This window comes from Thalassophryne amazonica, chromosome 17 (genome assembly GCF_902500255.1).
Source record: "Thalassophryne amazonica chromosome 17, fThaAma1.1, whole genome shotgun sequence".
NCBI lineage: Eukaryota > Metazoa > Chordata > Actinopteri > Batrachoidiformes > Batrachoididae > Thalassophryne > Thalassophryne amazonica.
Window position 1 is genome coordinate 51926501 of NC_047119.1, and position 21129 is coordinate 51947629.

The window sequence follows — 21129 nt, forward strand, 5'->3', positions numbered from 1 at the left end:
TTTTTGAAAATTTGTTCAATGTTATAAGATAGGTATTTTCCCAATTTTCCAAGATTTTTCCTGATTTTGACTTATGACCTTGAAAACTGAATCAGTTCTTGCCTATTAGGATATCAGTCTTCAGTAAAAATTTCCTGATATATGAAAAATTGTGGGGTCCAGGTTGTTCACAAACAGACACACAGGGGTGAAAACATAACGTCCTACCAACTTCATCAGTGGCGGTAATAACAGGAACAGGCTTGTTGGCTCTGGCAATGTGTAATTTTATTTTATTTTATTTACATTTGTAAACAAGGTAAGTCAATGTAAGATCTTACAAAAAAAGGTGTAAGTGTGTGTGTTGATGCATGCTTGCATGTTAACTGTTTGTGTGTATGATGGAAAACATTCTCTGTTGCATTCGCAATACATGTATAGAACGATCTCCTCAACCTCATCGACACGGAACAAGTTATTTATACATCATTCATTGTAAGCACACAGTAACACGTGCCAGAAACAGCAAAGTAATGCACTGATAGTATTAAAACACAGAAGCATGCATAGAACTCAAATTCTGTTTTAACACTTTGTGTGGTTCTGCAGAACTGCAATAAGAACCCATGTTGGATGAGCCTGGAGATGTTATAGCAGATTTTGTTTTAAATTCATGACTTTTCAGTATTTCAGCATAAAGTGCTATGCAGTGCCCAAAAAAAACAAACAAAGTACGCAGCAGTTGTTTCTCAGCCCCAGAAAATGGGAAACGGCCTGTTTTTGCATCCAACCAAGATCTGCACACAAGCTCTCACATGGAGCTGGAGGCTGCGTTTAATTTACTCTGGTTCCTTCGTGTAAAAACAGCTCTCTGGTGATTTTGCATGAAAGAACGAGTACTGGTTGGGTGAAAAACGTGGCCCTTTGATGCAGCCCCTCGAGACTGGAAATGAGAAAGACCACCACGGTGTACCCGAGGGAGAAGGGAAACAGCTTGTAACTGAGAACCTCCAACATGGCGACACATAAAAATACCAACCTTTGATCACAACTCTGAATCTGTCATGTAATATGTTCACCTGCAGCTTATCTCTTACAAATGTGGTTAGTCATAAAGCTGAAAGCAAGAAGTTCTTGTGAGAACTGAAAAAAGTCCCATGCATTCTGCAGATACTTTAAAGCTAAAGGGGAAACAACAGAAAGAGTCCGAGTGGAAATAATAATGTTTCCAACACTGCACACAGACACGTAAAGTTCTGTGAGTCAAATATATATACAAGCACACACATGCTTCCATCGTCTTCACCGGCAAACAAAACTGTCAAATCTGCATTATCATCAGTAAAATAAACATTATCAAAAAACAAACAAACAAAAAAAAACAATAAACCAACACACTGTTTCTATTAAAACACTGATATTCATTTAAGATTACACTATTAGGTATTGTATTGCAGTATATCCTAAGAAATAGGACATATTAACTCTAGTTTGTAGCATCTAATTGGAATTGATATATGATGACTAGAACCTAAACTGATTTAACCATAAATTTTAATTATTTTGATGTTTTAGTCCATTATAAATATTTACTGGCAACCATTTTCTGAAACCATATTATTGAACAGTGGAGATTAGAAAATATAAAAATAAAAAAATCCTGTCTTTCCTCCATGCCACTGGCTACATTTCATTCAAGAACACCTTTAAAATCAACTTGCTGATATTTAAAATTATCTTCCGAATGCCGTTAGTCTGATATTATTGGACACTGAATCACATACATTTAGATTTAAAGGTAAATATGAGCTCACAGGTCACAAAGACAGCTTTAATTTGAGGGTTATTGTATCCAAATCAAGTGAGCAGCATAAGAATTGGAATTTTTTTTTGTGTAGTTCAGGGATCATGTCCAGTTTTATACTATTACCCCATTGTTTAATTGACATCAAATTTCTGGCATCGGTGAAATTGTTTTGTACCTGTATTATTGGCAAATGTCCACCAGGTGGAGATATTGCTCCATTTCTAGAACTTTGAGAACAGGCTGCTGTGGGACACGATGAGAAACCTCTTGCTTATAGTAGTAGATGTTTACTTAATGTAGTTATGTTAATTGGTCCCACAAAACATCTGTTTAGATGGAAAACGCAATACAAAAAATTTTATAATGTCATAAATTGCTTTCCCCATTTATATAACCACATTTTGTGTCTACCAGTTGATATAACTAGATGAAGTAAATGTAGCTTTTCATTTCTTAGAGTGTGATCTCTTGGAGTTCACATTCGGTCACTGAGAAATGTAAAGTGTACTGTATATTTGTCAAGATCAGCCCAACTTTATAAACTGAGTGGCCATGCAAAAAGAAAGCTAGTGAAGGAAGCCATCAAGAAACTTTCAACTCTACACGAAAAAGAAACACTGATTTTAATTCGATTAATTTTGTTCTGCAAATTTGTATAAGGGTAATTACAAGTCAAAATATTAAGTTTAACTCAATGAACCTGTAAACATAAGTTCTTTTGGCTTCTCCCTTTTCACACAGGGTCGTAACAGCAGATCAATTGTTCGAAAAACAAATGTTTTTAACTTAATAAAGTAAGACTGAAAACAAAAAGTTAATGTAAAGTGGACAACCCACCTTTTTTACTTTTTTGAGTGTGAAGGAGTCAGAAGCTTCAGTGGTTGTGACTGGAGAGATCGTTGCTTAACCAGTCACAGCTTTATTGTCAGAGTGGAACAGAGAAAGATTAAATAAAATAAATAAAGATGGTCATGGGGTGGGGGTGGGTGGGTCCTTAAAGCATTTAATTTTAAGGTTTTTGTCCAAATAAAGGTAGTTGTTAGGGTATATATCCAGATGGTGTGTTCACAAACTGTGTTAAAAACCTGACAAAAGTGTTATCACATTCAGTTACATCGTAAACACGATGGAAAGATTAAGTTGTGTATCTCTAAAAGTACGGGGGCAAAAACTACCAAACTAAATGATCCCTATTGTGAATTAGTACTCCCTAAAATGCTTCAAGTATCAGGAACTTGGTTTTAATTGCGTACTGGAATGAACTGAACCTTGCGAAACTCAAGACAGGTTGGAGAACATATTTTTCTTCTTTCCAGTGGTTTGGGGTTGGAAAATACTTGCCAGTACTGTAATGTGTATACTAATTGTACATATTAAGCTAAAATGTTCAAATGGTTGGTATGGTCCTTTATCCTAGTTGACCAAAAACCATCAAACATTAACTAAAGTAGAAAACAAGCTTAAATAAGACGGCTGATAATATACAGAAGGAAGCCGTTGTACATGACTCAATGGGTTACTGTGTGCATGCTCAGGAACCCCAAACATTTAACGCCAGGTTATCCTGACTTTAACAAGGTGCAAGTTCGGCATTTCAGCCAGTTCTCCAGAAAGCGGGTTTCCTCAGACGTCTGTTGGCAGGCAGTGAAATGTTAAGCTCGGGTTTTGGGGGAACAAGGAGCAGGGTCTCCCCCACCCTCCTGTTCCTTGTGTGGTTTCCTCTCCCTCCTCGGGGAGTAAGGCTCGGTCGGCGTCTCCCTCTTTATACCACGGTGCTGACTGACGGGTCCGACAAGTTGAGTTGGCCCGTGATGTCAGTGGGTGGGTACTGCTGCAGAGGTGAACACAAAGGAGCAAGGAAGACACAAAGCAGTTTACTCACAAACGCAGCATTCGGAGGTTTGTCGTTCTTTTCAACTTGTTTTTACTCGAGAATTCATTTGGCTATTTAAACCTGGACTTGATTTAAGCGGGAGGGTTCTCCACCCCTCTCTGTGACACGCTTTATTTCTTTATGAGGTGGGTGGAGCAGACATAAACGCCTTGGAACAGCAACCTTTGAACCTTTTTATTTAACGTAACCATGTGATGACATCCTGTCATGTCTCTTTTATTTGTGTGCATGCAGAAAGAAGACTTTTCTCCTGATTGTAGCTAAGAAGGAGAAGACGCATCATGGACGCCTGTGCGTCCCTGCAGACTATCGCTATGACAGCACGTTCTACATTTTTGGGTGTCTGCATTACTGAGAGAGAAGACAGCATCCTGAATCCATGCAGGAGCTCAGTTTCTATGGCAACACTGAATTTCTTCTCTCTCTTCTTTTGAGTAGGTGGTTTTGGGTTTCATGACGGTAACTTGTGTTTTTGCGGCGCTGTGGCCGGTTTTTGTTTTAGGAGCAAAAACATGCTGCTTTGGTAGAAATGATTCCCTGCATCTCTTTGTGGAACACTTTGAAACTGAGCGTTATACTCCAACGTGTCATGTTACTCCAAAAGATGAACATGTTGACGTGGTGTCATTTACACGTCAGTCACACGGCGTGCATGAGTGTGCATTCTGTCAGTGTGTGATTACAGATCACTATGACATAATCACACACGGGTGTAACAATATATCGCAGTGTTGGCACAACAATACTGCAGTTAGAACATCATGAAATGATGTCACGACACATTTCCTGGATGTCTACAACAAGCAGGTTGAGAATGTTTGTGTTGTTAGTGTTGCTATTTCCGCTCCTGCTATTCTGTGTTTTGTCATTACCAGTGACGCAACATGTGGCTATATCAAGGTGCACATGCACAAAATGGTCAGAAGAGTTCTGGTTTGGCGCTGTGCGCTTTACTCTGAGCTATTTGTGTTTTTTCCAGGAGCATTTGAGCAAAAATGCACTGACGAAAATTTGCTGATTGTTGTAATTTGCCTTGCTAACAGTCACCTTGGCTGAAAATGAATGAATTTCTATATTTAAAATTAATATTACAACTGTTTCCTGTTTCTTCACCTTTGTAAAAACCTTGTAACTGTTAGAATGCCCTAAGCAGAAGGTCACCCCTTTGAGTCTGGTCTGCTTGAGGTTTCTTCCTCAATATCATTAGAGGATAGAGGTGGGCGATACTGGGAATTTTGGTATTAAGCTGGTACCAAGTAAATACAGGCCCAGTATCACCGATATCGATACCGATGCCGATACTTTCTCATATTTAAGCTTCATAGATCCAAAGGATCCAAAAGCCCTAGGATAGAATTTCGCCAAACATTGTACGTGACAACAAAATACTTTATTATCACACAATCAACATTTTTTGTTTAAAAAAATATCACTCAACACAACTTAATACAAAATCTCCTGAGGTAGAGGGCTGACAAACCACAATACAAGGGTGTGCTGCTCTGTGTTGTGTGACACAGGGCAGCGCTGCTCTTACAGAGAGAAGACTTTGATGAATCTGCGTGCACAGCAGTCAGTGTGTGCAGGACAGAAAAAAAGCTTGAGTATCGATCTTTTTACAGGAGAATCATTCAATATCAATACCAGCGTTGGTATCGATATTATCAATATTAGGATCGATCCGCCCACCTCTATCAGAGGGAGTTTTTCCTTACCACTTTCGCCTGTGTACTTGCTCTTTGGGTTGGTAAGGTTAGACCTTACTTGTGTGAAGCGCCTTGAGGCAGCTTTGCTGTGATTTGGTGCTACATAAATGAAATATATTGAATTAAATTGAACTGTGATCTCACCATTAATATACCGTTAATACATTATTTAAGCAATGATTGCACATTTATTTATTGTTTCATCTTTAAAATTTGAGTGCAGTTAACTCAACAAATGTAATTATTTTAAATAACAATGTGGTATATATTTTATTACAATGTTGACCAGCTTATATTGAAAACATGCATGCAAACTAAAGAAAACCTTATTTACTTCCATTTCAGTTCAATTCCCTTTATTCACACAGTACCAAATTGCAACAAAAATCACACTAAGGTGCTACACACAAGCAAGGTTTAAGCCTGATGAGCAAGCATGCTGCAAACAGTGGTCAGGAAATACTCCCTCATGTGTTGGTTCATTACAGGAAGAAACATAAAGCAAACCATATGCAACAGGGTGACCATCTGTTGTGCCCATATTAATGACATCTGTGCACTTTGCACCCCAGGGAAGTCAATCAAAAAAATCAATATGGGTGGTTTTCCAACTCTGTCAAAACATCATTTATTTTACAGTATGTCATACTGAACCGTGTCGATACTGTTACACCCCGAGAACTGGAGCAGAAAATCAGGGAAGAGGCTCGCTTTACTGTACCAAGGCATTTTCCGTGAGTTAAACATCAATTAAGTGTTATTGTAAGCTTAATGTGTACCTCCTTTTAAGATGATAGAGTTAGTACACTCCAACATATTGACTTAAGAAACTATTACAATACAACTGACATGTTGAGAGATGAAATGGCATCAAGACTGAATATTAAAATGAATAAATTTTCTAAATTAACAGTCAGCGTGGATGCGACTCATGCCCTTTTACCCATGAATTGCATGAGCATCTTACAGTCTTCATTTGAACCTCCTCCTGTCTTGTACCTTGGAGGCTGTGATATAGCGCACCCTACTGGTGTCAGGAGGAGGAGCATCTGAGAGACACAAACATTTCAACCATACTTAACGCTTATACAGGCGTCTTACTTATTTCTACATCTACAGTGAGTCTACTTACTATATGGCACAGCTAGAATGATTATTTCTACTTGTGTTACTATGACAGCATGCTTGCAGAGGGAGAGAGGAGCAGTGTGGCATGTGGGTGAGGGACACTGACACTCAAGTCCATTGATATCCAGTAATATAAAATAAGAACATTTATAGAAAATCAAAATAATGATCAAAGACTGAAGATGGTAAATCTTTTGATTAGATTACACTAAAAAGTCCTGTTTTGTTCATCCACTTTCAGACACGATTATTTTGGGCTCTTAAACCAGTGTTCAAACCCTCAATCCCACTCTTCTCTTCAAACGCGACCGATTCTATTGAGAAACCTCCAGGAGAGTGTTAAAGTGCGTCCAGTGCAGAAACATCCATAAAAAGACACAAGGAAAAGAGATAAAAACAAGCTGGTAAATTATGTTGTGATATGTTAGCTTAGCTGCTATGTCAGGCTACATCTCCCCTGGGAAACACATTCAGAAACACAGTGTTCGTAGAGAAACGCTTCACAACGCGGGTAATGGTGACTACAACCTCCAGAGGCTTTGTTATTTCTAAACAGGCCTTTGCCAAATTTTTGGACAGCGATCAGGTCTGTCTGGCACAGCGGATGGGGAGCAATGAACTGTGGGTCACCGGTTTGTCATGAGCCTACTAACTGCACCGAGCAGGGCTTTTCAACGCATAAAAGCTCACACTCTTACTGTGGCCTCAAGCAGAGTTGTAGAGGTTAAAATGTTGATACAAGCATTAAAGTCGCACAGAAATGGAACTCTTTTTTGCTCAAATTAAGTCAGGACTGGTTTGAGTTAATCAAGTCTAGATACCATACCACTATACTGAGATGCCTTGGACTATGCGGGATTTAAGTTTGGGTCCAGTTGCAAAAGTTTTCAAACAAAATTTTAATTAAAAAAACTAACTAATTTCAGTGTGATTGGAGCAAATAGCAGATTTATCAAAGAAGGCACGTTAGTGGAGAGTACAAGGCTGTTAGAAACTCATTATCTGAGTACCTGGCAGCTACAAGGACAGGACAGGCTACCAGAGCAGGTCCCACTCTGAGAAAGCACTTGTAACCTTTTTTAACATCTGTGCAATTCCTTCAGAAGAACATTATATACGTGGCTCATTATTCAAATAATCATTGAAATTTCTGACAAATCCATATGGGGCAGTGGAAATACGACACAGATTGTGTACACCATGAATTTGCATGGCAACCTTTTTCACCACTGTTGTGAAAATCATCTCTATGAAAAAAAATACATCTACTGTAATTACAACACAATAGCAGAAATTTAGGGGGAAAAAAAAAAAAGAAAAGTCTACCCACTGACACTCAACAGCTATACCATTGCTATATCACTGTGTCAGTTTGTTGCGTCATTACGTTTCCCTGCCCCTACCTCCTGTCGCCTGGCAACCTTGCCTTTGAAATGGGACCGCCGAGTCTCTTATGATGTAAACAGTTGATGATTCCAGCCTTTGAAGCGTGCACCCACTGAACTGGGACACAGCCGATCACTGATAAGATACCAGCTATGCTCCACATGTTCTTGTAATGTAGCCTTTTAGCTTTAATTCAAAGTGGCTTAACAAAAACAGAAACAAAAAAAATCACATTAACCATGTAGGAATTACAGCCATTTTTATATGTTCTGTATATAACAGAATGGGTTAGCTTGGTTAGCTAATAGCTGAATCACATTAATATGGAATTCAAAACATATCGAGGTAGCTAGCTGCTAGCGAGCTAGCTAGCTTGGGGCCTATGTATACTGATATAGTGACAGGTAAGATATGATTACAACCACAAACAGCATTAAACTTTTAAGGTTCTGTGTGACTTTAAGCCTGGTTTTTGTTTGTATATTTTTTTTCTTTCTTTGTAACACAGTAAGAGTTTAAAGCTTTAGAGTTTGTAGCCCAAAAAACAAATACAATAGGAAAGAAGTCTCTCCACCACCTGAAGTATTCCCTGAAAGAAGCATGCACAGTTCAGACCACAAGGACAAGAATTATGACAAACAAATTATGACAAAGCAAAAAATAAATTGATTAATAGAAATCCATGAGTGTAATCCTGAAATAGACCACACATTAGTTTTCTTCTCAGGAGGACTGGCCATCACGACTACCTTGGAAATGGGTTTTGAAAAATGACAAAACACCGGTGCATGCTGTTCAAACCAAAAGCAACAGCGCTAACTGAAACAAAGGAAGTGCAGGATTTGTGCAAAGAAAAGATGAATATAAAAGGATCAAGCAGTCAAAACAACAGGACACCAACACAAATATATAAATAAATAAATATATACATATATACGCACACCGATATATACAGGACCCACACCACGACACCACCAAAAAGGACAAAATCGCCAGGATCCACATCTAAACCAGAGGCAGGGAGGAAGAGCAGCCCAAGACAAACACCACTGCCAGACATCTTGCTTTTGTCGCCCCCGTCTTCCAAAAATCACTTGTCTAGACCGCAAACACTTGCGCTGGATTCCATCCCCCAACCTCCCAAACCAGACCCCACCTCCTGGCCTGGCCTGACCTGAGTTCCTGCACTGAGTTCCTATAGGAGACAGGCACCTCAAGATGCTAAATGAGATGACTGAGCGATGGTGAACGGACAGACAGGTGGCAAAGGCCTTGGAGCCATGGGATGGGTGAGTTGAACATGGGATTCTCTCAGATTTTATGGGAATGTCGGCAGAGAGGACAGAGGAGAGGAGAAAATGGGGTAGAAGATCGAGAAAGAGACAGGTTACGAGAAGAGAAAGGGAAGAATAAACAAGCGAAGATGCTGCTGCTTCATCTCCTTACCGTGTCTTTGGAGGACCTACGTCTCTTGATGCTGGAGGCCAGGGTGGTACTGATGGACCTAAAAGAGGCTTTCTTTTGGGGTCAGGCTCTGCTCTACCACTTTTCCTATCCTAAAATAAATATATGTAGAAACATTATTCATGTTCACTGGCTGGGGTGATAAGCTTGGTTTCAGTATCACCCATTCTTTCTTACCACCACCACCACCCGCCACCCACCTTACTTTGTTTCTAAAAGGAAGGGTCCTTATGAGAAAGACTACTAAAAATGTAAAATGCGCAATGAGGGAGAAAGAAAGGGATAAAGCCTGTTAGATGTAAGTGGACATAGTCTATAAGTCTGACATGAAAGCATTCATCTACATTTAAAGCAACATTATTACTGGTATTGGTCCAGATGGTAGTCCTCTAACAATGTGCAGACACATTCACTCGGCACCTAGAAATGCATTGGAATGGTTTGAGTGATGACTAAAGATGTCAGTGGGTGTGATAGCTGTGTAATGCTACTTTAACCAGCTAATCTGCCCAAACTTGCCTTAACATAGACTTTACACTTCCAACTTCATCAGCCAACTAGACAGTATGCCAAAATGTATGAATATCTAGAATCCGTTACTCAGTTCTGACTCAGGTCAGAGGTCTGGAACACATATTTTCACAGGCATTCTTTTCAAAATTAGCCAAACAAAATAAAAAGAAACAGTTTAACCATATCCTCGCAAGATTTTGAGTTCCCTCGTGCCATCAGAGTGCCCCACAGCTACTCTCAGCTCAATAACTCGGTGTTTGTGTGGGAAAAAAATAACTCATATTAAGGTATTCTTACATCCTGAGTCTCTAGAGAGGAAGAGGGCTGCATAGGGGGAGAAAAGAAAAATAAAATAAATTTCCATCCACTTAAATTGTTATACTTTAAAGAAGATCCTTAAGCAAAAGCCGAGGGAACCAAAGAGGGCGGATAAAAATACAAAATAAAAAACACTAGCAAAGCAAACATCCACATCCAAAGCCAGGCAGGTATAAAAGGTTTAGAAGCTGTCAGAGGCAGGAGAGCCACTAAAATGCATACAAAGAGGGAAATAAACAACAACAAAAGTCAGAAATTAAAGCCCATTAAAAGTCATTATACCTCATAAGTGGTATAATGGAAATTCACCCCACACACAAGGGAATGAGATGGCGTTTGAAATGATGCACAAAATGGGAGGAAGAAAAGTTTGATGAGGTGTGGTTTCCTAGTTACAAAAAACAAACAAACAAACAAACAAAAAAGGTCATTTTTGCTTTTTCTCTATTTCATGGTAAAAAACAAAACAAAAAAATGGTAAATGGACTGCATTTATATAGCGCTTTTCCATCTGCATCAGATGCTCAAAACGCTTTACAATAATGCCTCACATTCACCCTGATGTGAGGGTGCTGCCATACAAGGTACTCACCACACACCGGGAGCAACTAGGGGATTAAGGACCTTGCCCAAGGGCCCTTAGTGATTTTCCATTCAGGCTGAGATTTGAACCAAGGATCCTCTGGTCTCAAGCCCAACGCTTAACCACTAGACCATCACCTCCCCTCATGATTTATAAAAGAATCTAAGATGGTCAAATATGGTCTTCTGAGGGGGTGGCACAGCTGGACAAAATAACAATGACTTCAAGGCAATTGTGTTACAAATACAAGTTGGGTTTTTGAAGATAAGTGCCGATAAGAAAGGTAATTTTACTAGCTGTCTTCATATACTGTGCTTCATATTACGGTACCACTGACATCTAGCAGAGTTTCCTTCTAATACACAGTATGTTATGGTTCACTAATAACTTCAGTGACAAATCCTCTGGAATATTCTCAAAATATTACACTAAAAATAAATTAAATGACTTGACATTATGATTAATGCTGTTGTGACTATTATCCTATCCTAGGAGTTGAACTACCAGCAAGACCTGTGTTTGATTCCCAGTCACACTACCTTTCTGTGCCCTTGATCAAGAAACTACATAGAGAGGAGATACAAGGAATAGGAGTTGGACTGTGAGACTGTGGACCTGGGTTTGCGTTCTGGTCATGCTACCTCTCTGTCTTCAGATAAGACACTTCATAGATAAGAGATACAGGGGACAGGAGTTGGACTATGAAACTGTGGACCTGGGTTTGAGTTCTGGTCATGCTACCTCTCTGTCCTCAAATAAGACACTTCATAGATAAGAGATACAAGGGATAGGAGTTGGACTATGACATTGTGGACCTGGGTTTGAGTTCTGGTCATGCTACCTCTCTGTCCTCAGATAAGACACTTCATAGATAAGAGATACAAGGGATAGGAGTTGGACTATGACATTGTGGACCTGGGTTTGAGTTCTGGTCATGCTACCTCTCTGTCCTCAGATAAGACACTTCATAGATAAGAGATACAAGGGATAGGAGTTGGACTATGAGACTGTGGACCTGGGTTTGAATTCTGGTCATGCTACCTCTCTGTCCTCAGATAAGACACTTCATAGATAAGAGATACAAGGGATAGGAGTTGGACTATGACACTGTGTACCTGGGTTTGAGTTCTGGTCATGCTACCTGTCTGTCCTCCGATAAGACACTTCATAGATAAGAGATACAAGGGAAACGAGTTGGACTATGAAACTGTGGACCTGGGTTTGAGTTCTGGTCATGCTACCTCTCTGTCCTCACACAGACACTTCATAGATAAGAGATAACAGGGATGGGAGTTGAACTACAAATATGTAGACCTGGGTTTAAAGCTCCTAGTCATGCTACCTCTCTGTATCCTTGGACAAGATACTTAAACTGGATTGTGCCAGTATGCCCAGGTATAAATGGGTGCCAGCCTTTGGCGGCGGACATAACATGCGATTGACTATAGTCCCATTCTGGGGAAGTTGTTGGGTCTCATCTGCATCATGTTATAGTATAAACATATCCCCGATGGGCCTCAGGGTGTGTGTGAGACATACTACTTATTGCTCGTGGAGTATAAACTGTTTGACGTAGTTTTTAGTAAGTTGTAAACTGAGATTACGTTAATAAATTCACACACTAAACCAGCTACCACAGCTAGCTAACACATAGCTTCCTTGAACATGAGCTTCTTAGTGTGCCAACAAAGCAATTTGTAGTGAATGCCCTTTGCCACTGGACTGCCTTCTAAAAAGCTGTACTGAAATTCAAAAAATTTACTTCATGCTTTAGTTTTTCCTGGTACTGCTACCTTCAGTAACCACGAGTAGACTACATCAAGGACCTGTTCTGTTTTGTAAAACTTTGCAAAATCTTGTGGGTCACCCCTCTGAGTCTGGTCTGCTTGAGATTTCTTCCTCAATATCATAGGGGTTAGTAAGGTTAGACCTTACTTGTGTGAAGTGCCTTGAGGCAGCTTTGTTGTGATTTGGCGCTATATAAGCTAAATAAACTAAACTAAGGGCTGTAGCTCCTTCAAAAATATGTGCTCAAAGGAAATGTTCAGTTTATTAATTATTTGTCATAGACATTATAACATTAGGTGCTTATTGGGGCGACATGATGGTGCAGTGGTTAGCATTCTTTCCTCACAGCAAGAAGGTCCAAGGTTCAAAGTCCACCCATGGTCCAATCACTTTGTACAATTGGAGTTGCAACAAGGAGAATGGCAACCAGCCCATGTAAAACTGGAGAAGGCACATGAAAGGAGATTTTTAGCTTTACCGTGACAACATAACAGTGAATGTGTTTGTTTGTCTCTATGTGTCCCTGCAACAGGCTGGCGTCCTGTCCAATGTGAACCCTGTCTCACTCCCTCTGACTGTTAGGATAGGCTCCAGGCCCCTGTGACCCTTAATTGGAGTAAGTGGGTATAGAAAATTGATTGATTTATTCTTTTATTATTAGAGTTTATTTTGTTTTGTCTCTTGATTCCTGACAAAATCATTATAACTATTATTACATTATTTCCGCAAATCCGAATGGTTAATCGTGTGAGATTTCAGACCATAAAATATCGCGTGGACAGTGGCAAAATATTAAAACAATTTCACATCTGATGTGTTACTCCGCCCCCTGACCGTGTTGCTGTGCAGGTGTCAACAATGGCGCTGTTATCTGAGACTGATAGAAACTAGTGCAGCGACGATGATCCCAAAATGTGTGGATTTAATAGATTTAACTGGATTGATTGATGGATTTACCGTGGATTTAACTCAGTGCAGCTGATGGAGAAATCTGTGGGTCTGCTCACAGAATTTCCAGTTTGGCATGAAGACGCTGTTGCTAGGGTGAGCTTTGACGAGCCGACCACACCCTTTCACAATGATTCGCCGACTGAATTACTTACAGAAAAATAAACTGTGCAAACTTGGCTAATGCGTCGCTGGTAAAACTCAATTTGCAACCGTAAAATCCAGCATGAATGTCCGCAAATCATCAGACACAACAGGATTATTCCCTAGGCAAAGGCTATTAGCCCAGCCATTGGGCAGATAAGTCATACATTGAACATTACACGTCCAACCATTGGGCAAATTAATATAATGTCTTATAGTCAACCAACTGTGATCGTGTATTTGACACGTTTTGTGCATCTAAACTACGTTTTTTACACCACTTTTAAGGCTCTACTGCGGCGTATGTTTGACACATTTAACGGTACCGTCTTTAATTACTGCGAAAACACTGCAATGGATGAAAGCAGACAAACTTCATAAGTATTTTGAATGGAAGCCTGTTAACAACGATGAAACAGTTTTTTTAATAAAATGCTGCTTGTTGTCTGTAAGATGGTATTAGTTTGACACAGTTCCCTGGGTGTGATGAGCCAAACAAAACCGCTTTAGCCCCTCCGCGGGCTGTGAACCCTCCCGCAGCCGGTGAGAAAATATCCGCCCTTTTTTCCCTCCAGCGTTGAAACCAGAAGTGAACTTACAAGCGCGCTCATTGGTCGGTTGTGGTTGGGTGTATATGCTCGCGTATTTACTTTATTGAACCAACGGTTGGGTGAATAGCTGCTCTGTTTTCCCTAAATATGAATAACGAATGTATGAATTTTCTGAATATAAGTCACATCAGAGTATAAATTGCAGGACCTCCCAAACTAGTAAAAAAAAAAAAAAAAAAAAAAAAATACAGTAATAAAAAAATCAATGAAGGAAAAGAGAAGTTTGAGTTTGTCTTCTACAAATATCTGTTGTCACTTCCAAAATTTGGACAGTAGGGGCACTACAGCACCCAGCTAAATCTCTGGAATGGATGCAAAATTTAATTGGAAGATGAGTGGGATGATGTACGGAGGGAAGCCCTTTGGGTGGGCTGGGCAGTGTGGTGTGAATTTCAACATGCCAAAAGGTTTATGGATGGAGGAAAAATGCATAAGAGGGATCAAAAACATACAATAATAAACACAAAACAAACAGCATGGGAAATCCATCCTGGCCAGCACTGGCCTCGCAGTACATCCTTTATCATCAGGTCACATGACTAGGGCGTATTGACCCCGCCAACCACCACTGTTCTCTCAGCCTCCTGATGGCGTGATATCAGGTGGTGAGCAGAGCTCGGAGGGGGAGGTTGGAATAAAACTGGCAGATGAGTGATGGGTGCGCCAAAGATAATATAAAGTGTTTTCCTGTTGGAAGATGACATCTCATGTTAGTAAATGGTGAACGTTGTCCTGTGATAACAAGTGTTCCTAACTTGGTTCAGCTAAAAATCAATGGCAAGTTTACTTTCCTCCCATTTGTTACATGCCTGAGATCGCGGCGGTGCAGTGTGGCCACTCTGAGCCCTGATGAGGCGCTGCGTGTGCACAGTCCCGGCCATGCAGGGCATGCTGGACCATCATTCGAAGCGCAGTGTACAGCAGCCGCGTGTTGCTCGTCTAGAAACAGAAGCGAGCTGCCGCGGCGCATCGTCATTCGACGCCATTAGTATCAGCTTTGCTTCCAAGCCAAACTGACACCAGGTTCAGTCTCGTTTCAGGTGGTGCACTTCTGAGTAACATCTGTTTTGACTGGGAATGCCAAATCTAAGATGTGTTGCTTCTTGGCGATGAAGTGGTCAAAACGGTCAGAACCAGCAGATAATCAGTTATACTGTTGGGGTTATGGAATTATTTAAAAACTAATGAGTGCCATTCTAGTATTACCACATAAAATGCATATATAGTAAAATACATTTATGAAGTTAGTTTATGTCATTTTGTAAGAACCTTGAAAGAAATGCTACAATAATATAAAAATATAAAGACTTTGTTACTTATCTCATGTTTATGTTGTGTATATAGCAGAGGCACAATGATATATTGGTTGGCACCACTGTCGTGGCACACTTCCATGAGCATGAGCCAGTGTGTAGGTGCCTCAGTGCCAGCAACTGGAAAAGGCCAACACGACACAGGCACATCATCTGGCTACAGCAGATACATGGTAACGTTGGGAGGTGCGGATGGACCAGAGGTCTCCCTGAATGATTGCCAGTCATTTCCTAGGTTGGTTCCATAGTGGTGGATGTGGTGGCATACAGCACCAGTGCATGTTCTCAGACCTAACTTGACCTGCTAATATTACTGCTGTTATTAGGGCATGGTGGCACCGTGGTCGTGCTCTTGCTTCCCAGCAAGCAGGTCAGAGCAGAACAGGTGGCTCTGTGGGATAGGGCTTGGACAATCAATATATTGACCAGCATTGCATTTCTGCTATTTGTGGATGATGTGGTTCTGTTGGCTTCATCAGACAGTGACCTCCGTTGTGCACTGAGCATGTTTGAAGCAGAGTGTGAAGCAACTGGGATGAGAATCAGCACCTCCAAATCTGAGACTGTGGTCCTCAGTTGGAAAATGATGGATTGTCCCCTCTGGATCAGGGGAGAGTTACTGCCCCAACTGGAGATTAAGTATCTCCAGATCTTGTTCACAAGTGGGGGTAAATTGGAGCAGGAGATTGGCAGACATACTGGGGGGGGGGGTCTGATGTTTAACAGAAACTGTACCAGACCGTCATGGTTTCGAAGGAGCTGAGCCGGAAGGTGAAGCTCTCAATTTACCACTCAATTTATGCTCCTATCCTCACCTATGGTCATGAACTTTGGGTAATGACTGAAAGAACAAGGTGGAAATGAGATTCCCTTCGTCGGGTATCTGGGCTTACAATCCTGGACAGGATGAGAAGCTTGATTATCTGGGAGGGACTCTGAGTAGTGCTGCTGCTTCTTTGCCACAAAAGAAGTCAGCTGAGATGGTTTGGGCACCTGGTGAGGATGCCCCCTGGTTGTCTCTCTGGGGACGTCTTCAAGGTATATCCAACTGGGAGGAGGCCCCAGGAAAGACCCAGGACACACTGGAGGGATTATATTTCCCAGCTTGCTTGGGAACATCTGGGATCCCCTGAGAAGAGTTACAGGACTTGCACGAGGATAGGGACATGTGGGATGAGCTGTTTGGTCTGCTGCCACCGCAACCCGGATCCAGATAAGCAGCAGAAAAGAACTCGTCCCAGTCCACCCAGAAGTAAATTGGTACCTGTAATGGACTGGTGTCCCGTCCAGGGGATGTTGTGGATTCTCATCTGCTTCACACTACGGTATTGGGAGATAAGCACCAGCACCAATAGATCTCAAGACCTGTGTAGGACTTGAGGATGGTTGTTACTGTTACGAGGGCACAGGGGTCAGTTCAAAGCCCCCCGTACTGCAATCACCATGTAAAACTGGAACTGTATCAGGAAGGACATGCGGCATAAAAAGTGACAAACCAACACGCGGATCCATGCAGTCTCTGCAGTGGTAACCCTGAGCAAAAATGGGACCATCCCAAAGAATATTGCTGGTGGTGTTTAGTAACTCTTCTTTTCTTGTAGGAAGATGTCTAGTTTTTATATCTAATACAACCCCTGGCAATAATTATGGAATCACCGGCCTCGGAGGATGTTCATTCAGTTGTTTAATTTTGTAGAAAAAAAGCAGATCACAGACATGACACAAAACTAAGGTCATTTCAAATGGCAACTTTCTGGCTTTAAGAAACACTATAAGAAATCAGGAAAAATAATTGTGGCAGTCAGTAACGGTTACTTTTTTAGACCAAGCAGAGGGAAAAAAAATATGGACTCATTCAATTCTGAGGAATAAATTATGGAATCACCCTGTAAATTTTCATCCCCAAAACTAACACCTGCATCAAATCAGATCTGCTTGTTAGTCTGCATCTAAAAAGGAGTGATCACACCTTGGAGAGCTGTTGCACCAAGTGGACTGACATGAATCATAGCTCCAACATGAGAGATGTCAATTGAAACAAAGGAGAGGATTATCAAACTCTTAAAAGAGGGTAAATCATCACGTAATGTTGCAAAAGATGTTGGTTGTTCACAGTCAGCTGTGTCTAAACTCTGGACCAAATACAAACAACATGGGAAGGTTGTTAAAGGCAAACATACTGGTAGACCAAGGAAGACATCAAAGCGCCAAGACAGAAAACCTAAAGCAATATGTCTCAAAAATCGAAAATGCACAACAAAACAAATGAGGAACGAATGGGAGGAAACGGGAGTCAACGTCTGTGACCGAACTGTAAGAAACCGCCTAAAGGAAATGGGATTTACACACAGAAAAGCTAAACGAAAGCCATCATTAACACCCAAACAGAAAAAAACAAGGTTACAGTGGGCTAAGGAAAAGCAGTCGTGGACTGTGGATGACTGGATGAAAGTCATATTCATTGATGAATCTCGAATCTGCATTGGGCAAGGTGATGATGCTGGAACCTTTGTTTGGTGCCATTCCAATGAGATTTATAAAGATGACTGCCTGAAGAGAACATGTAAATTTCCACAGTCATTGATGATATGGGGCTGCATGTCAGGTAAAGGCACTGGGGAGATGGCTGTCATTACATCATCAATAAATGCACAAGTTTATGCACAGGAACTACTAGAAAAGAAATGTGCATGCCACAAGACTTTTAGCTAAACCTGATGACCACTCTGCCAAGACAGCTTACAGAAATGCCTGCTCCACACTGCAAAGCAAGCTCCGCATACTGCAGAACGACTGGTGGCTAGCTTTTGCGGCGAAGACACAACAACGTGCCGATGCCGGAGACATGCGCTCCTTTTATGAAGCCCTTAAGACCATCCATGGGCCAGCACATCAAGTGCAAGCACCCCTGCGCTCCTCAGATGGCTCCACCCTTCTGACGGACAAGGAAACCATTATGCAGCGTTGGTCAGAACACTTTGAAAGCCTCTTCAGTAACAAGTGCACTGTGCAAGAGTCATCAATCGAGAAGATTCCCCAGGTGGAGGTGAAATGGGAACTTGATGACCCCCCAACACTTGAAGAGATCCGAAAGGCCACCACGCAGCTGAATCCAGGGAAGTCTCCTAGCACAGATGGCATCCCAGCAGAGGTGTACCAAAATGGAGGTGAGGCAGTCCTCGACAAGCTTCAGATTCTCTTCTCCAGTTGCTGGGGAAAGGAAATGGTTCCACATGACCTTCGGGATGCGGTCATTGTCTCCCTGTACAAGAACAAGGGCAACAAGTCCAACTGTTCTAATTACCGGGGCATCACTCTCCTCTCAATAGCAGGTAAGATTTTGGCTCGAGTGCTGCTCAACAGGCTTACCCCTACCATAGCGCATGAAAATACTCCCAAGAGTCAGTGCGGATTTCGTGCCAACAGGGGAACCACCGACATGATCTTCATCCTGAGACAGATCCAGGAGAAGTGCAGAGAACAGAACATGGCCCTTTATGCAGCCTTCATAGACCTAACCAAGGCTTTTGACACGGTCAGTCATGAGGGTTTGTGGAAGATTCTTGCACGCCTTGGCTGCCCTCCAAAGCTCCTCACCATCATCTGCCAGCTGCATGAAGGCCAGATGGGACAAGTGAAGTACAACGGGACTCTGTCCGGCAGCTTTCCCATCTCAAATGGTGTCAAACAAGGTTGCATCCTCGCGCCCACTCTGTTCTCCATCTTCTTCAGCATGATGCTTCGTGAGGCCAAAGAAGACTTGACAGGCGGCATCTATATCCGCTTCAGAACCGATGGAAGTCTGTTTAACTTGTGGCGCCTTCTGTCCCACACTAAGATCACAGAACAGCTAATCATGGAGCTGCTCTTCGCAGATGACTGCACCCTCGTCGCCCATACAGAGCAAGCCTTGCAGTACATTGTCAACTGTTTTGCTGAAGCAGCAAGAGCCTTCGGCCTCACCATCAGCCTGAGAAAGACAGAAGTGCTATATCAACCGGTCCCCCATACAGCATATACCCCACCCCAAATCAACATCGAGGGTACCAGCCTGAATGCAGTAGAGCACTTCACGTATCTCGGTAGTGTTATCTCAAACAACGCATCTGTTGCCAAGGACCTAGACAGTCGCCTTGTCAAGGCCAGCAGTTCTTTTGGTCGACTCTCAAAGAAAGTCTGGCAGAATCATGCACTGCGCCTTTCCACAAAAGTGCAGGTCTACAGAGCCATTGTGGTCCCTCCTGTATGGAGCTGAAACCTGGGTTCTGTATCGCCAGCAGATCAGATTACTGGAATACACGCATGCCGAAATTAATTCTCTTTGGCGAGCTCAAGGAAGGGAGACGAAACCAAGGGGCCCCCAAAAAGCGCTATAAGGACCAGCTGAAGAAACAGCTCTCCCTTGCAGGCATTCAGCATCAGTCATGGCAGCATCTAGCTACAGATAGACTCAGCTGGCGTTCCAGCATCAAATCCGCCAGCCTGAAGTTTGAGGCAGAAAGAAGTGAGGCCTCACGCCAGAAGCTTCAAAGACAGAAAGAGCGGGCAGCAGCACAAGCCCAGCCTACACAAGTGTTCATTTGCCCAAGTGTAACAGGTCTTGTGCATCCTGCATCGGACTTTTCAGCCACCAGACGGCTTGTAGAAAATAAACTAAAAAAAAAAAAAAAAAAAAAAAAAAAAAAAAAGGCCTTCCCACTATCCTCGCAAGCGAGGAAACTGCCAACAACAACAAATGCACAAGTTTATGTTGATATTTTGGACACTTTTCTTATCCCATCAATTGAAAGGATGTTTGGGGATGATGAAATAATTTTTCAAGATGATAATGCATCTTGCCATAGAGCAAAAACTGTGAAAACATTCCTTGCAAAAAGACACATAGGGTCAATGTCATGGCCTGCAAATAGTCCGGATCTTAATCCAATTGAGAACCTTTGGTGGAAGTTGAAGAAAACGGTCCATGACAAGGCTCCAACCTGCAAAGCTGATCTGGCAACAGCAATCAGAGAAAGTTGGAGCCAGATTGATGAAGAGTACTGTTTGTCACTCATTAAGTCCATGCCTCAGAGACTGCAAGCTGTTTTAAAAGCCAGAGGTGGTGCAACAAAATACTAGTGATGTGTTGGAGTGTTCTTTTGTTTTTCATGATTCCATAAATTTTTCCTCAGAATTGAGTGATTCCATATTTTTTCCCTCTGCTTGGTCTAAAAAAGTAACCGTTACTGACTGCCACAATTTTTTTTTTCCTGATTTCTTATAGTGTTTCTTAAAGCCAGAAAGTTGCCATTTGAAATGACTTTAGTATTGTGTCATGTCTGTGATCTGCTTTTTTTCTACAAAATTAAACAACTGAATGAACATCCTCCGAGGCCGGTGATTCCATAATTTTTGCCAGGGGTTGTATGATCAGTTTAATTTGAGTTTGTTTTCTTAACTTCAACAGATCAACTGCACGTTAAATTTTCTCATTTGGTCATCTTGTGCCTGCAAATTTGTTCAAATGCTATTGAATGCTGTGACTTTAGCTCAGTGTCGAGACTAAAT

At 41.5% G+C, this 21129-nt stretch overlaps 1 protein-coding gene and 1 long non-coding RNA gene across 6 annotated transcripts in view; one reads left to right on the forward strand and one right to left on the reverse strand.

Annotated features, from left to right (window-relative positions):
• Nucleotides 1–702: 702 nt before the first annotated feature.
• On the forward strand, nt 703–7992 carry LOC117529317. Its single transcript, XR_004565991.1, has 3 exons — nt 703–1203; nt 6989–6995; nt 7981–7992. It is a non-coding gene; the product is annotated as an uncharacterized LOC117529317 (long non-coding RNA).
• Nucleotides 3142–21129, reverse strand: part of grin1a (glutamate receptor, ionotropic, N-methyl D-aspartate 1a) — a 76637-nt gene continuing 58649 nt past the window's right edge. For 2 of the 5 annotated variants that reach the window (XM_034192065.1, XM_034192064.1), the window contains 3 exons: nt 10175–10201; nt 9347–9456; nt 3142–3617 (listed from right to left, as the gene is read on the reverse strand). In XM_034192065.1, the coding sequence (XP_034047956.1) occupies nt 3410–3617; nt 9347–9456; nt 10175–10201 (345 nt within the window). In that variant the 3' untranslated portion in view covers nt 3142–3409. The remainder of the gene's footprint in view (nt 3618–9346; nt 9457–10174; nt 10202–21129) is intronic. The other 3 variants (XM_034192062.1, XM_034192063.1, XM_034192066.1) reach the window with 3 other exon arrangements.